This window comes from Calidris pugnax, unplaced genomic scaffold (genome assembly GCF_001431845.1).
Source record: "Calidris pugnax isolate Ruff unplaced genomic scaffold, ASM143184v1 scaffold18, whole genome shotgun sequence".
In the NCBI taxonomy this organism is placed as follows: domain Eukaryota; kingdom Metazoa; phylum Chordata; class Aves; order Charadriiformes; family Scolopacidae; genus Calidris; species Calidris pugnax.
The window spans coordinates 16,809,272-16,825,303 of record NW_015090812.1 but is presented as its reverse complement, the minus strand read 5'-3'; the positions used below and the strand labels follow the sequence as shown (position 1 = coordinate 16,825,303).

Sequence of the window (16,032 nt, the reverse complement as noted above, 5' to 3'; positions counted from 1 at the left end):
TTTTTTTTTTTTTTTTTTTTTTTTTTTTTTGAGCAGATAATTTGGAAGAACCTCCACTTTCCTCAGTCTCTAGTGATCTGAGCATTTGGGCCTCCATTTCCTTCTCTTTTTCCCTCTACAGTATGTCTACCAGTGATTTATTCCACAAACACTATTTTAGCTAGCATCTATATATGAAAAACCTGCAGGGCTGCTTCTCCAGTCCAGACTAGACTCTAATTTTTCCAAGTAAAGAAAAGTCGTTATGACTATCGGCATCACCTTTTGGAGGTCTAGCAATTTTAAACTTAATACATTCCATACACATAAACCATCCTTCCTTAATTGTCACTTTCATAAAATATCATTCAAAGTAGGCAAAACCAGGGTCATTATCTTAAACTCTGACTTCCAAGTCCTCTCCTCCAAATTTCGCTGATGGTTCATTAAATTTCGTGTTACTAACTGTAGGAGAGAGAGACACCTTTATCCATTCACAATCTCACGTAAGCTGCCAATATCACCTGTTGACTGAAATGTTGTCTTCTCAGGTTTTGACAAAGCAATTTCACTGCTCTTACTCATTCAAAATACTTATGCAAAGGTACATTCTTAAAATTGACTATACCATCTTACTTCACCGATGCCCTCTCACTGTTTCATCAGCTATGCATACCTTGTCTTTACTGCAGAGGTCATTCAGGACCTCTTTATCACTATTCACTTGGAGCCCATGACACTAGCTTGTATTGTTAGTACATGAAATTTTCAAACAAACCTTTGTCCATTCTCTTGTGTTTTGGAGAAGAGGCCAACACAGTGGGAAAATCACTGTCAGGAGGCATGAGCAGGACTCCAGAGAACTCAAGTGACTGACACTATTAAACAGACTGCCACCTACACCTGCTTAAAGCTTGAACACCCCCCTGAATGAGGGAGGACTACTGAACAAGGTGAACCAGGAACAGTTTAGATGACACAAATGGCTAGTCAGGAATATTAGCTTCTTACAGCTCCCTCATTATCCAGCCTCTAAATCGTACCCTCTGATTTTCCCTTCTCAGAATGCACACAGAATAAAAAAATGACAATATTTATACTGATAGTGTGCTGAAACCATTGCTAATCAGCTAGGCAAACATTGACACTCTCATTTTACATTTTACCTTTCCATCCATATTTTTTTTTTTGTCGTTAGTCTTAACTTGGATTACAACCACTCTGAGGGAAGTCCTTGTTTTTATTCTGTGTTTGTACAATGTCTAGCCAGTGGGATGCTGGTCTGATTAAGCCTCACAGGCACTCTGGTAACGCAAATTAGAAACAATACTGCTTTCTATTCCTGCTGCTTCTACAGAGACTACTTGGCTGTGGGAAGCTGAATTCTATGGCTGCATATGTATCAACTGAACAATACACCAAATCCTCATCACTGGTCTACTGCAAAACTATTAAAGGAACTGCAGTGTCACTAGGGACTTGAAGAGAGAAGCTAATTAAATTTGCATACAACTGGAAAAGTAAATGCAAAGAAAAAAAAACTATTAAAAAACCCCTATACATGATTGTATTTTGTGTGACCAACATGGAACTTTGCGTTCCACTTTTCAGTGTTACTTTTCAATTCAGTATGAAGTTAAAAAATATTGCTAAAGGAAAAAATAGACAAAAGGGACCCTTCTTTCACTTTGTCACTTTTCCTAATCCTTTGTCTTTTATTTTCCATCTTTTCATTTTGTTTAACATGTGAATGCCCACTACCAGAATATCATCAGGATTTTAAGGTTGATTAAACTTTATTTTAAAACAACTTTTACTTTAGTCTTTTACACAGAAAGTGAGACACCACCATTCCTCAGCCTTCTGTCAGAACTTCTCAAGAATTTAATTTTTTACTATGGCTAATACTGTAGTTCTTTGATTCATCCAAAAGATTATCCAGCCTTGATATGCCTTATAAACTTGAAGGTGAAAAACAGGTTTGCGTGATCATTTGCACTTCTAAATGTTCTAACTCACCCAATACGAAGACTGGGGTAAATACAGCATATGACATTTAAAATATTTTGCATTACAGTATCTCAGACTATTTATTGTCCTAAAAGCTAAAAAAGTAGGGAAAAGATTTTATTGAGTTTTGGGTCCTCCTTCATTATAAAGAGAAAGCAAGGCTTACCTTTTTTTTGTTGTTGTTGTTTCCTGCCTTGATTTAAAAGAATGAGATAAAATTCTCCATTTAATTTGGGGAAAATAAAACATCAATTTTACTTATGTATCAGAAGTTCAACAAAGCAGCTTTGCAGATAAACTGTTTTGCCTTGGAGCTCTTTATTATGTCAAGTCCAAAGATAAGACAAGTCATCATTTCTTTAGTCATATGCTGGGGCAACTTTGTATTTCCACACAACTGAGTTTCTGGCTATGAACAAAAAGAAAGGAAGTTTCTGGAGAAAACTGAGGTGCACTGTTGGAACTGTGCTAAAGCTGACGAAACTGACCATATTATCAGTGGTTACAGCTAACTTATGTTGTGCACTTAAGTAGTTTTAACCAAAAAAAATGTTAGTTGCCTTTTACTGCCATATGGCAGCCACTTCCAAAGGCACTTCTGTTAATAACAAAGAGGAGGTAGAATACTCCCTGTTTAGATTTTAACCTGTGTGAAAGACAAGCCCTACTATTTCCATAATGCAGATATCAACTAAGGGCCTAACATCAGCAGGGAAAACACCCTATGTGTGTCAGGAGAAGTTCTGACCTAGTAAAAATTACAAATAGAAAAATAACTTCTCACTCCTTTCCTTCCCTGTCAAATTAAAAAAGACAATAAACAGTCCCATCCACACCCAAATTAATAGCCAAAAGTAGCAGAATGAGCAGTACTGAGAAGTATATCCTATTTCACTCTTAGTCAGAAGAATGGTTATGTTGATAGTTAGTTTCATTATAAAAGCTACACTGGAGGTATTAATGAAGAGGCAAGAATCCCATTACCCCTCCAAAAAATGTAGCATTTAAGTGATCAAACAAAACCAAATGTAATGAACCGAAGCCTGAAGGTAATTTTAGTCAAGGTCAGACTTCCAATGGAACACTGACCACGACTTCAGACTGAGATACACTTTTGGAGATATCAGACATACTATTTTAAAACAGGAGCAGCATCCTACAAACTCCTCTGAATTCATGCATTATGCCATTAAAAACATTTACTTAAATATGTGCATTTCCAAGAAAGAAATAGTGCTCTTCCTATAGCACAGACCCTCTGAAGTCTTATTTAAAGGAAAGACAATTTAAAGAATTTATTGGAAACTGCTAAACAAACCAAACCAAAAATACAAAAATCAAATCTGGAAGAAACAGATGAAACAAGCTGCTCATATTAGTAAGGCCCAAGGCAGATTCATATTGAAAAGTTTTCTTTGAACATAAGATTATGTTTCTATCATTTAAAGCAGTGTTGTCACACATCATCTTTCGACACAACCATTCTGAATCTTTATTGTTGAAAAATGAAGTCACCATATTGGGGGAGGAAGGAAGGGAATAGCTCTACTTATTGTGCAGTCATCTTTAAATTCTTGGTCAAAGAGATTATTAAATGTCAGAAAGGAAGATGAAAGGGATGTTGGAAACCAAGATTTTTCTCTCACGTCATCTAATTTTTACTAACAATTCTAGAAAATACATGCTCAAAGTTCATTTTTAGAAAAGACATACAGTTAAGTCTTGAAAAATTATTGTACGTGTGGTTAAATCTAGATTATAAATTAACATATTTACCTCATTATATCAGAAAGATTGCCTCAGTATCAAGAATCGCTTGTTCTTGACTGATGCAGTATTTCATTATTGTACGGAAACAACTCATCAAAAATAGATTTAGGGAATGGGTTGGAGTTCAGCTGCAAACATTTGATCACGCTAATGATGGGTTTCCAGTTCAAGAATTGTCCATTCCCCTTGAGGGGACGAACAGTCTTCAGATGAAAAGCTTGCCACTGTAATGCTTGCTGAAGAGTCATCAAGTGGAGATATTAGTTCAGTCCACCTACTGAATGTGTCAACTTGTGATGTACCCTGAGGATTCGAACCATCTCGTGCCAGAAACAGTGTCTGATTGATAAGACATTGTGCTAAGTTAAGGTCTTCAGGAACAGAGTTTTTGAAACCTATGTTTGAGTCCTGCTCAGATAACAGTTGCCTGAGAAGAGTCCAGTCCTGTTCTGCAAACTGCTGATCTTCAAAATCCACATCTAGAACTGCTGTTTCTGAATCCATCCTCTGCTCAATTGCTTCTCCAACATCCATCTCATATATTGGAGAAAGGGTTTTTGAAGGCCGATGCTCATACATGCAGGTTTGTGCCATTGTGTCATAATCATCTATGTCTCCTGAAATAATTCACAATACTGTACAATGTAAAAATTGCAGATGATCCTCCCCTCAGGGCTGTGTAGAACAAAATTTAACTCATTCAGGAAGGACAATCCAACCAGGTTAAAAAAAGGGGGGGGAAGGAGGGTTATACAAAATTGACAAAATTTGAGGCATTTATTTCCTATATAAAAACCAAAGTATGATTTATAAATTAAGTTAAAGCAGCAATCACCACTGGTAATTAACAATAACCTCCATAATTAAATTTCTGATACAGAAAATGACAATGTAAATATACACTTAATGCACATGGAATTTCTTATTTACTACATAAATTAAATTTAGACCAGGAGGTGCATGGAGGGAATTAATAGAGAATGATTACTAAATGGTGACTTAAACTATGTCAGCTTACAAGAGAATTAAAACCAAAATTGTTTATCCACAGGCTTATTTCTACACTGCACATGCAAGGGCAGCTGCAGGCAAGGGCAAGCAAAGTTAAAAAAAAAATAGTACAGACTTCTAATGTCTTCTTTTTCTGTGGTCTGGCTGAACATAGATCATGATCAGCATTTCATTACTCTGAATACACAATAGCTGTAATCAACACTATTGTATATTTTTGATGGGATAAACAGACTGAATATTGATATAAAGAAGACAAAACACAAAACTAGACAAGTATTCATCTAGCTACATGAAACAAGTTAGAACTTTTCTTTATATAAGCATTAGTTCTAAGTATAATCTCTCTTTTAGGAAATAAGCTTTTACTGGTAAAATTTAGAATTTTAGACATCTCATAAGCTCTAAATCAGAGTTCAAACCTGCTCCCACTGATGCATATGGCAAATACACAGTTATATTCAGTGGAAGGAGGATCCAAATTTGTGTATAATATATAAATAAATAAATTACAACAATAATGCATATAACTGTTTGGGTAAACAGTTCAGTGCGCTTTAGTTAAGGTTATTACTGTAGTTATTGCACATCCCATTCAGACATACTACATGTTGTCAAGCAGACAAAACAAATACTAAGATTCCATCAAAAGCTGATGCTGTCAATGTTAGATTGGATCAAAAATAACTGAAGTACCGACAACTGCATCCAATCTTTCTTTTAGCATTACATAAAATCTCTTTTTCTTGTAGTCAAGTTTCTCATTGAACAGCAGGGTATTGACGGATATTTCAAACAGACAAGCATTCTCTACCCAAGTGAAATACTTAAAAATATTTAAATTTAATATAGTTTCAGCCAAAAATTAATTCAGTTCAGGATTCAATCCCAGACAAATTGTCAAAGCTTTCCCTAATAATTTGTTTTTGAATGACTGAATGTTTCTATTTCTGTACATTACCTGGAAGTAAATCAGTATTAGCGCATTCAGCAGTTGCTGGTTGACTGTCTCTCACTTGACCTTCCTGAGTCAGTATCTGATTCTTACTGGCGTCTACAGGTTTTGCAGAGCTGCTCTTTTGCACATCAGAATTAGATTCTCTCTGATGAAGATCCAAATGACATGGCCTTTCTTGAGATTTTGCATCATTGTCTAAGTATTTATTGCACTGGTGAAATTCACTAGCCACCTCGTTCTTCACATTTACTATTTGTTTTTCTCCTGGACACGGACTAGCTGCTGAATAGACTTTCTCTGGGCAATTCTGTTGATTCATTGGAGCACCTTGATTCTCCTTCCCTGGGATTTCAGTATCATGAAGATGTAGGAGAGAGCTTTCACTTTTATCCGATCTATTGTCTCTATCCTTATGTTGTTTGCAATCCAGGAATCCATCTTCAATTTCCAGTGAGTATCTTGAATAAAAAGTATTTCCATGGTGCTCTTGAGAAACACTGTCAAATACTTCTGAAGGAGTAAGAGAATCTATTGAAAGCTGACGTGAAGTACGAGTTTCCACTCTATCATCAGATCCCAATTCTTCACATTCATCTACTGAAAGTAAAACAGATCGTTTGAAATGTTTAGTTTTAGAAAACTCTTTACTTGCAGAATCATTTTCTGTTGCATCTTCAAAAGCTAAATTATCAATTCCTTGGAACTGTTGAGTAGGAACATTTGACGGAAGAAAGTTTTCTGCAACATTCTCTGCTTCAGATCTGTCATCTTCTGTTTCATCAGCAGAAGAAGAAACTTGGTCTGCTTCCTGAGTAAACTGTGCATTGCCGAAAGTAGAACTTTTGCTTTCTCTACTATTGGTCCGTGCACTTTCTGGATGGGACCAAATTTCAGGTCTTTTTCTTGGTATTTCATCATCGCTCGTTGAATTAACACGGAAGAGATCAGAGCCCTCTTTTTTCATTTTTACTTCTATTCTTAGGCTGCTGTCATATATTTTTAATTCCTCAGGCGTACTTGTGTCACTGCTGCTTCTTCCAAGAAAATCATGGCACAACATAGTGCTGCATTTAGAAATCCCTCTTTCATTGGATCCTTCATCATCCTGAGAGCCTCCAGCATCATAATCTTCTGATCTTGGTTTTATATCATCAGAGGATGTGGTTGCACTGCCAGTATCTGATTCAGGACTTTCTTTTGGATCTAGTGCACTAGTACTCCAGTGGTCCACGAAGGGAATTTCTGCATTTTCATGGTTTTCGGGCATTTCTGTGGGATCTATAGACTCTGTGTAACTGGGTGAATATTTTTCTGTTATTTGTTCTGTGGAACATTCTGAAACATCATCTAAATCTGCTGTAACTGATTTGTATTCATTAAAGGCTGATGTATCACACAGCTCATCAGCTGTAAGAAATTCTTCCATGTGCATCTGAGGAGATGACATCTCATCCTCCTTATTGGTTATCCTTCTAGAAAAGCTTAGCAAAGCATTTTCACCAGAGTTAAGACCCATTTCAGGGTTTAATTTATCACTTTGTTCAGTACAGACTGTTGTTCCTTTTGAATGTTTCACTAGTTCTCCTGAAGCTTTTTGATTGGTTTCCTTGGAAAAGTCTGAGTATCCATCACTGGAAGATTGTGCATGAAAGTGAAATTCAGCTGTATTATCATCTTTCTCCGTACCTTCAATCTGTTTAATTCCAGTTTCATCTCCACAGATTTGCCTTGCTTCCTTTTCACTTTGCACTGAAACATGCAGTTTAGAAATAGTTTCTTCTGTAATTAGCGGAGAAGATTCAGATTGTACTTTGTATTCCCCATTTTCAGAAGGATCTGATAACTTTTGTTTAGTGGGTTGACAGGACACCAGCAGTTTATCTTTGCTTTCCATCACAGATTTTAAAGATTCACTTTGCTTTGCAGAATAGCATTCATTATCATCATGAAGTTGGCCTGCCACAGCATTGGCCATGTTTTTTTCAAGTTTCTGTCCTGAACTTCTGCGCTCAGAGGAGTGCACATTCTTCTGGACAACAGGAGATTCACTCCTTGAATGCTTTTGGCCAGAGGACTGAGATTTTAACGCAGCTTGCCCAGTTGTTTTTGGTTTTGCGTCTTTATTACTCGTAATTTCAGCATGTTTTGAAGGAGCCAGAGTTTTAGGTGTTATTTTTGCAGTGGTTTTTGCTACAGGTGTTTGTGACTGCTTAATGCTCTTCTTCTTGGCTGAAGGATGTTTTTCTGGGAGTGTTGTCTGAGCCAGATGTTGTAACACATTTTTTTCTTCATTATGTTTTGGAGACATTCCTGATTTCAGTGAATTTGGTGATTCCCCCTGAGGTCCTAACAAACAGTAAAAAAAGATTGTAAAGATTCTATATGCCAAAGTATATTCACCAAATTTATGTTAGTGTTTAGATATGTTGAGAAGCAAGTTACTCAACTTGTTATGTAACTGAATGATTTAAGGCTTATTAAAGTATTAAGAATTGAGATCTTAAACAAATACTAGACAAAAATACTATCTTACACTTTCATGCTGTCTTTAAAACTAAAACACTTTATGGACTGTACATAAAGGAGTTGCTTCAACTTGGAATTGCAGTAGTCATCCCTGAGCAGCAAGCAGCAGCTCTCTAATAGTGCACAGAAACACTGCACAGCAGCTTAGCACAGGAAGTGATGAGTACTGTGTTCAATTTACATTGTAGAGGAAATGAAAGTAGGCAGAAAATAATTACATTAGTTATAACGCGATTAGAATACCAGAATTAATACCCCTGCTCAGTCGGAAAATACTGCAAGATCTTTAATGACCACAAATTGACAGGACCTGTGTTTTCTGTATCATAATGCATTTAAGATAATATAACTTGAATAGTCCTTTCCCTGCCTAGTAAGTGCCAAGTCCAAATGGGATTGAAAGGAGCTCCATCCGTAACACTTTTTATCAAGCAGGGTTTCCTCTCTGTGATCTGCAGTGTCACTTCTCACACTTGATTCCCCCACAAACAGCTGTTGAAATCAAGTATTCATTTGTGGGGTAGATCAGTATGAGTAGTGCTACCCCGGGGGGGTGTCACTAAAAAAGGGAGGCATAAACTAACAATTCATAAAGAAGTCTGCAGTCCAGATCTTTGATGCATATTATAAATGCTTGACCTACAGAATTTCTGTAGAACTCAGTCATGGTTCCAAGTGCAGAAGTGCAGGGGATCAGCAAATAAAAGGCTCTGCAAAGCAGATTAAACAAGCAGTAGAAAACCAGCAATTGGCAGTGAAGACCATCTTTGAAAAATTTTGAATTTGACACGCATTCATTTGCATTCTACAGTTTAGGATCATCACCAAAAGCGAAATATGGAAAATAAACAGAATTGTTCAGAAGATTTTGCCAAATGCTTGCACTAAAAGAAAAAAAAAAAAGATGACAAAGCTTTGCATAATAATGGCACTATTTCATTGCTGTATGAAACTTTACCTTGGTTCTTGGGAGAGCTGATAGGTGTGGTTTGAGCCTTTTGCTGTGCTGCAGAATTGCTACTCACATTTCCTTTTTTCTTTAGAACAGCTTGTACATTTTGCTCATTACACCCTTTTCCAGTTGATTTTTTTGTCAGACTGCAAAGAAATTATAACATCCATTATTTCCCAGCAAAAGAGAGCAATGTTTAACTATATTTAAACACGCAATATGTTTTAATATGCCCACATATATAAACATGGTAAAAGCAACCTAAATGGTACACTTGTTGAAAATAAAACCTGTGTGTGTATATATATATACACACATATATACATGACCCTTTTCACAATTTCACAGTGCTTCGGCTGTCTTCCTATCCAGTTTAATCTAAGGTATCCCAGAAATTATAAGCTTACAACACCTTGTGTAGTCATTAACTGTTCCAGGGTGTGGAATTCTGAATGACCTATAACAATTTTAAAATGATTAGCATTAAACAAACCAACACAAAAGCCAGACCATTTTTATCTTTACAGCAATGTTTCCAATAGCCAACTCAAATTGTTTGCCTAATAACATACAATAGACAACCATTCTCAGATTAGAAAGAACATGTTGATTTAACAGCAAGTTTAATAGTTCACCTGAAACTTTTATCAGCGTAAAGCAGCATATTGATTTAGTACCTGCTTGTTGTGATGTTAGCCTCAAGCTCAGTCTTTTTTTTTTTGTTGGTGACTCCATTTGATGTCTTCACAGATGGCTTTGTTTTCACTATAGTAAAGTAAATTCAAAGTTAATTATAGGGGAAGATGCATTGTATCTAAGTACTGAAAAAATTCAAATAATGAAGATCGGGTATTGAAAAGAGCACAGATGCTAAACTTTAACCATTTTATATGGTTATCAGTTGATCATAAAATAAAGTCAGTTAATAGAGGAGAAATTTAATATTCTTATCTCAAGTTAACATTCATTTACCGGGGAAGAAGGTAACTCATCAGTCTACAGTACATTTTTTTTAAAGCTTCCCAGGCTGGTTTTCAGTGTATGGCCAGCCTAGGACAAACAAGAAGGGGACTTAAAAAATTTATTACCAGTTTGCTTTTTCCCTTCCTCTACCAGTTTATCCTCTTTGGGTTCCTCTGTCTGTTCACTGGCAGCCTGGATGTCTATGCTTGAGTTTGCTGACTTGCTGGAAGTTCCTGCCACAGTTACTAAGGAGGGAGACTCCTTCCCTGTGGATTTTTTCAATGGTTTTGTTTTGATCTGCACGCTTGAGGTTACTGTCAGCACTTTAGGTCTGGCACCTGCAGTTTTTCCTTCATGGTTCTTCAGTCCTTTGCCACTTCCTGAATTTTTCTGTCCACTTGCAGATGATGTCTTTTCTGTATCTTGCTTGGTAAGCATGCTTTCAGCTTTCACATTTCCATTATTTTCTATTTTTGTCTTTATAACAGCTCTAGCCTTTGGTGAAGCAGCTTTTTCCCCAGGTTTTGAATCCTTAGTAATCTTGGAAACTATTTTTTTACCATCTTTCCCCTTTACATCCTCATGCTTTGAAGCCTTATTAACAGTGTTTCTATTGGTGCTTGATGTATGTCCAGATGCTCCTAATCCATCAGATTTCATTTTATCCTGATTAGTGGAAGAATCTCCGCAGCAATCTTTCTTGCCGTGTTCTGTCTGGGAAGTATTCCTTATACCAGCAGATTCAGTAACAGATTTGTTTAGCTACAAAAAAAAAGCATCAGGAAAAAAACCAAAATCCAACAAACAGAAGACATTCATAACACCAAACTATCCATAATCTTTCCTTTCTGAAACACAGCTACTTCTTAAGTAGTACATGAACCTAAAGCAACAAGATTCAGTCTAGAAATAATTTTTAAAGAGATTATATTTTAGCTCAGATTGGTTACTTTCAAAGATACAGAAGTAGTAGAAATAACTTGAATGCCTAGTAAATCTGATGTGGAAAACTGCTTTATATAGAGGATATAGAAATATCTCAGTAGAGTTTCACTTTTACTTTGGGCAAATTACTCTGCAATATTTATTTATATTAGTAGTGTCTGCTGAAGTGAGAAAACTTTTTGAGTTGTGTGTGCATATTTTCCAAAGAGGAATAAAGACAGTGAATTACTACAAATATAAAACCAAAAATGAATTTATAATACACATGATGTCTTTAACCATTACCAACAGATAAGTGACAATATTTATTTTCTCTCTCAGGTAAAGAGAAATACTGAAACATGTAGAATTAAGTGCATGAAAAGGAGTCTTTGTAATATCATTGTCATTGCAATGTATTCAACACCATCAAATCATGTGAAACCCATACTGTTTTTCTACCAAACAGTTACATAGTTTTGAGCGTAAGTTTCAATAGAAGAGTTGTTGAGGGCACTAAAAAAAATATTTGTTCAGGGCAGGGAGTGTAACAGACTCAGTGCTGTGATGGCTTGTGATAATAGCACAGATTCATTAGCTCAGTAGCAAACCATTTGCTCTGGGAAACAGATCAGCTTCATTACATAGCAACAGGGGAATGCGAGATTCTGAACACAAATTCCTGTCTTTTATTTGAGCTTATCTGTTTGAAAATGTAGCAGACCATAGGCTGAGTCCTAAGATGTTTCCAGCAATGGACATTACTGATTCTGCAGAAATAACAATTGACCAAAAAATCCAAATTTATCAAAAAGCAAGCTGCATTCAATAATATGATAAATTAATATCCAATTTAAAACACATGATGAAAATAGTTTTGTTTGCAAGCTTCTGAGTATTTTTTATGTTTGGATATAAATATTTACCTGAGAACTAGTGAATACAGGTTTTTTGCCAAGTCTTCGGTCATCACCCTTGTCAAATGCAGCTGTAAAAGGAACAAGCAGTTTCTTCACTATTTAGCAGGAAAGAAGCGAGACAGAAAACAACCCAGACTACTCAATTATCATCTGAAATCAAAAAGCACTTCTTTGTGTCCTGTAATTATTCTAGGAAGGCTAATTTTGGTGACATGGCAAATGTTAAGGGGAAATACATGGTTTTATGTTCGGAAGAAAAAAATGTGGTATCTATAATGAGGTCACATGGCCATAATAAGCAAGTTGTTTAACTCTTCTGTTTCCCATTTTCCATAGTAAGACACTTTTGTTCACCCAAGCTTAGCTCACTTAAAGCTTGCAGTGCACTGAGACCTTTGAAAGTGTACACAATTTACAACAAAGAGAGACCTTCAAATTCAGAGTACTAATGACTTTTAAGTGATATACTATAATCTATAGAATATTTATTTATACTATTTAAAGAAAAGATTAATTATATTAAAGTAAATTATATTAGTTTTCAAAAGTGGTAAAGTCAAAATACCTAAATTTACACAGTAGGATCATAGTGCCTCTTCAGATAGCATGCAGCATGTCATGGGAGTTATCCCTGTGATTGTCATGTGGAATTTTCAGGCAGTGAATGCTTTTTTTTTTTTTTTTGACTGGTCTGCTCTGAGGGAAGCATTTTTCAATAAAGCCTTTAAATCAATTGCGCTTGTGGAATACAAAAAGGATATTTATAGACACTGTACAGACCCAGAATCAATAAGATTTCATTTTTGTTTGCATTAGTGTTTCAGCTGAAAAAAGGTTTTGCAAAAAAAGTATTAAAAAAATTAAGCATTCAGTGCCTCGTGTTCTGACATACTATTTATACATACAAAAAAAGAGAAGTATCTATATAACACAAACAAAAATTCTACTGAATTCTTATTGAAGATACTAAAAATAATTTTTATATAGGTCTGTAAAAATCATACAAAAGGTATGCTGAAAATGGCACCCCAGGGATCTAATCCTTTTTCTAGCAATGACTCTGCACATTAATACATACCAATATATTAAGACAAAATCCATATAAACTTATCCCTAAGAAAACATGAGACATATTGTAAATGAAAAAAACCCACGATATCATCTGTCTTCTTTTAGCATTTTTCCTCCTCTATTATAGCATTCTAATTCTATATAGGTTAAATCTCTAAAAGATAAACCACCACCAGAAATCATTAAGATGAAAGTTGATTTAAGTTATCCTAGATATATTTCAGCAGTATCGTGTGATCACTTTGCCTGTAATTAAAAACATCATTTATCCAACACTTCAGCCTATCCATTTACATATAAAATGTATGCTAGCTTTGAGTTATAATTTAATCGAAAAGAAAACAAAACAATTTCTGGCAAGATGGAGTTTGGACAACTAAGGCACACCTTGGTCTTAAATATTTTTGTGTATTGAGAGCACTAGTGAAAAGCAGCCTAAGCATTATTTACAATAAGGACGCTATCATCCTAAAAATAAAACACCCCAAAAGAAAAAAACCCCACCCTTGTCTCTAAAGCCAGCTCTTCAGCTTCTGAAGGATTTTATAATCCAGGAAGAAATCATAGACCTGTTTGATACAGTAGCAGCGAGGTGTTATTTGCCTACCTCCCTAAATCATGCTTAGAAAGACTGTCACTGCATCCTTCTCTCAGCATGTAATCGTAGAATAAAATTTTAATCTATCTATAGGAGTTAAACAATTTTATAACTATCATATCGTAGCTATTAATGTCTTCAACAAAAAGGACACCAAAATGTTTATTTCTGCTTTGAATCAGAAGTGATTTGATTTTAGAGAAGTCTTCAACACATTCTTTTCTAACACTGTACTGTCAAAGCTGATATTCAGTCATAACCCGAACTCTATTATCAGTCCCGCAGACTCAGAATACTTGTGTACTTCAAAACAAAGAAACGTTCAGAACAAAACCTCCTTTTTGTTGGAAGTGCTGCTTGTTAAAATTTTGAGAGAACACTAGGCAGCTCCTCAGGGGCTCTCTGCAGTAGCATACACAATATCACAACGCCAATCAACTGTGAAGCCAAGCTATCTGCATTTACTCACAGTGCACGAGATAACCATTATGCAAGAGACAAGCAATATTTATACATTATGTAGGAAACGATAAAGGATAGGAACTGAATTCATAGAACGGATAAGCTGCTTTGTGCAAATTTAATTCATCCAACAGCGCTTATCTCCTTAAAAATGAGACAGATAAGGTTTTTAATCCTACTGCAGTATTCTCAATAATTTAGACCAGCTGTAAATAAGAACAGTCCATCTACATGGTTTTGGTTCCTATTATATACACTCCTAAAAATAAAAAGCATAAAGAGACTTTTCACAGAAAATTATTTACTGATTTCCATGTCTGCAACCAGCTAAGCATGCTATCGTGCTTCTATTCTTAAATACCACTTCAAAAAGCTATAGCATCGCAAATTTTGCTTTAATTTGTATCTGGCTCCACAACACCACCTACATTTTATCTACCAAACAGACTGCTAAAAAATTCTAATGCCATTTGATGCCAACATACCTGCTTGTATTTTCTGTTGATGGTCTGGCCTCATCAGCTTCCAGCTTTCTGTGTGACGAACAGCATAAAAAGACTGAACCAGGAAGACCCAGAGCTTATCACGCAGAGCCTGGATCTTGCACGTAAAACCCTGTGTTCAAGTAACAAATCAGCAGCTGGCGAGGGGCATATTGTCATAGCAACCAGTCATTATTCCTTTCAGAATCTACTTACTCCCTAAGCTAGATCAATGATGTCATCACTTATATTTTATAACGGCCTGGTAGATGGAGATGCTGTTTTTGAAGAATTATTGCTCACCACAGTAATTTTTAAAATACTTTAAAACCAAGTCACTGCAAGGCATACTAGAGTACTAGAAAACACCACATTGTTCTTTTTTCTCCTTTTCTTTTCCCCCCCTTTTTTTTTAATGAGCCCCATAATAGCTCTTTACTGTCAGCTGTGTCACAACAAGGTCAAATACTCTAGGGAAAAATAATGTATCTGATTAAATTTTCATTGCTTTTACCAAGAAGATCTACAATAGCACCAGATTGCAGTAATTCATTTTGCATTTATTTTTAATTCTTTCCTTGAAGCATCATTCTGGATTTTAATCAGCATGTCATATTATTCGTGAATTATCCCCAACACTACAGTCAACCACAGCTTAAATATCATTATTTAGATTGTGTGAATGTACCCAGCATATTACACATATGGAGACTGACACCACCCCCCAATCCTAAAAAACCACGCATTACATTAAGAGGAAGTTCTTGCTTCAGGGGACAGTCTTAAACAAAAGCAAATGTAGCTGTGACTTTCACAAAAAAGAGGGAAAAAGATACCTAGAGAGAAAAAGACTATGGTCTTTTCACCTGTATTTTTAAGGTAATGCAATATTTTGCTAAGATTTTTCTTATCCCAAATTTAAAGTGATAGTAAACAACAGAGCAGTGTTGCCCATGTGACTTATGTTCTCAGTAATACACAGGTTTTTTTATTGCCATAGACAGGGATTCTCTTTAAAAAAGTATCATATCCAGTAAACAAGTGCCAATATTTTCTGCACTTTCAACAGCACCTTTGGATTTATGCAGGTGCTTTTCTGTGTGACCCCAATTTGCAGGACAGACCCACCTCAGCTCAAATCACACCATCTGATTCAAACCATTACATGAAACAATACCAGAAGAGTTTCTCCTACAAACACTGAACATTGAAAAAACCTACCATCTCCTTCACATTTGTGGAGTCCAACAATGTATCCACAGCTACAAGAAGAAAGCAGCTATTTTCATTATTAATACTTTTTTCAATTGCATTAAAAATTAGTTCTAGAAGGTCAGGTTTGCTGCTCATTGCCTGTGCCTGAGGAAACAACAAAAGGCAGTCGTTTAAAACAAAAGAGTGTACTT

The 16,032-nt window shown here is 35.7% G+C and overlaps 1 protein-coding gene across 1 annotated transcript in view; it reads right to left on the bottom strand.

The window, feature by feature from the left end:
- The window catches only part of KIAA1107 (KIAA1107 ortholog), a 39,740-nt gene continuing 23,708 nt past the window's right edge, over positions 1-16,032 (bottom strand). The window contains exons 10-17 of the mRNA XM_014939378.1: positions 15,848-15,985; positions 14,630-14,759; positions 12,020-12,081; positions 10,295-10,931; positions 9,884-9,971; positions 9,213-9,352; positions 5,732-8,074; positions 1-4,376 (exon numbers count right to left, since the gene is read on the bottom strand). Coding sequence (XP_014794864.1) covers positions 3,907-4,376; positions 5,732-8,074; positions 9,213-9,352; positions 9,884-9,971; positions 10,295-10,931; positions 12,020-12,081; positions 14,630-14,759; positions 15,848-15,985 — 4,008 coding nt within the window. The 3' untranslated portion in view covers positions 1-3,906. The remainder of the gene's footprint in view (positions 4,377-5,731; positions 8,075-9,212; positions 9,353-9,883; positions 9,972-10,294; positions 10,932-12,019; positions 12,082-14,629; positions 14,760-15,847; positions 15,986-16,032) is intronic.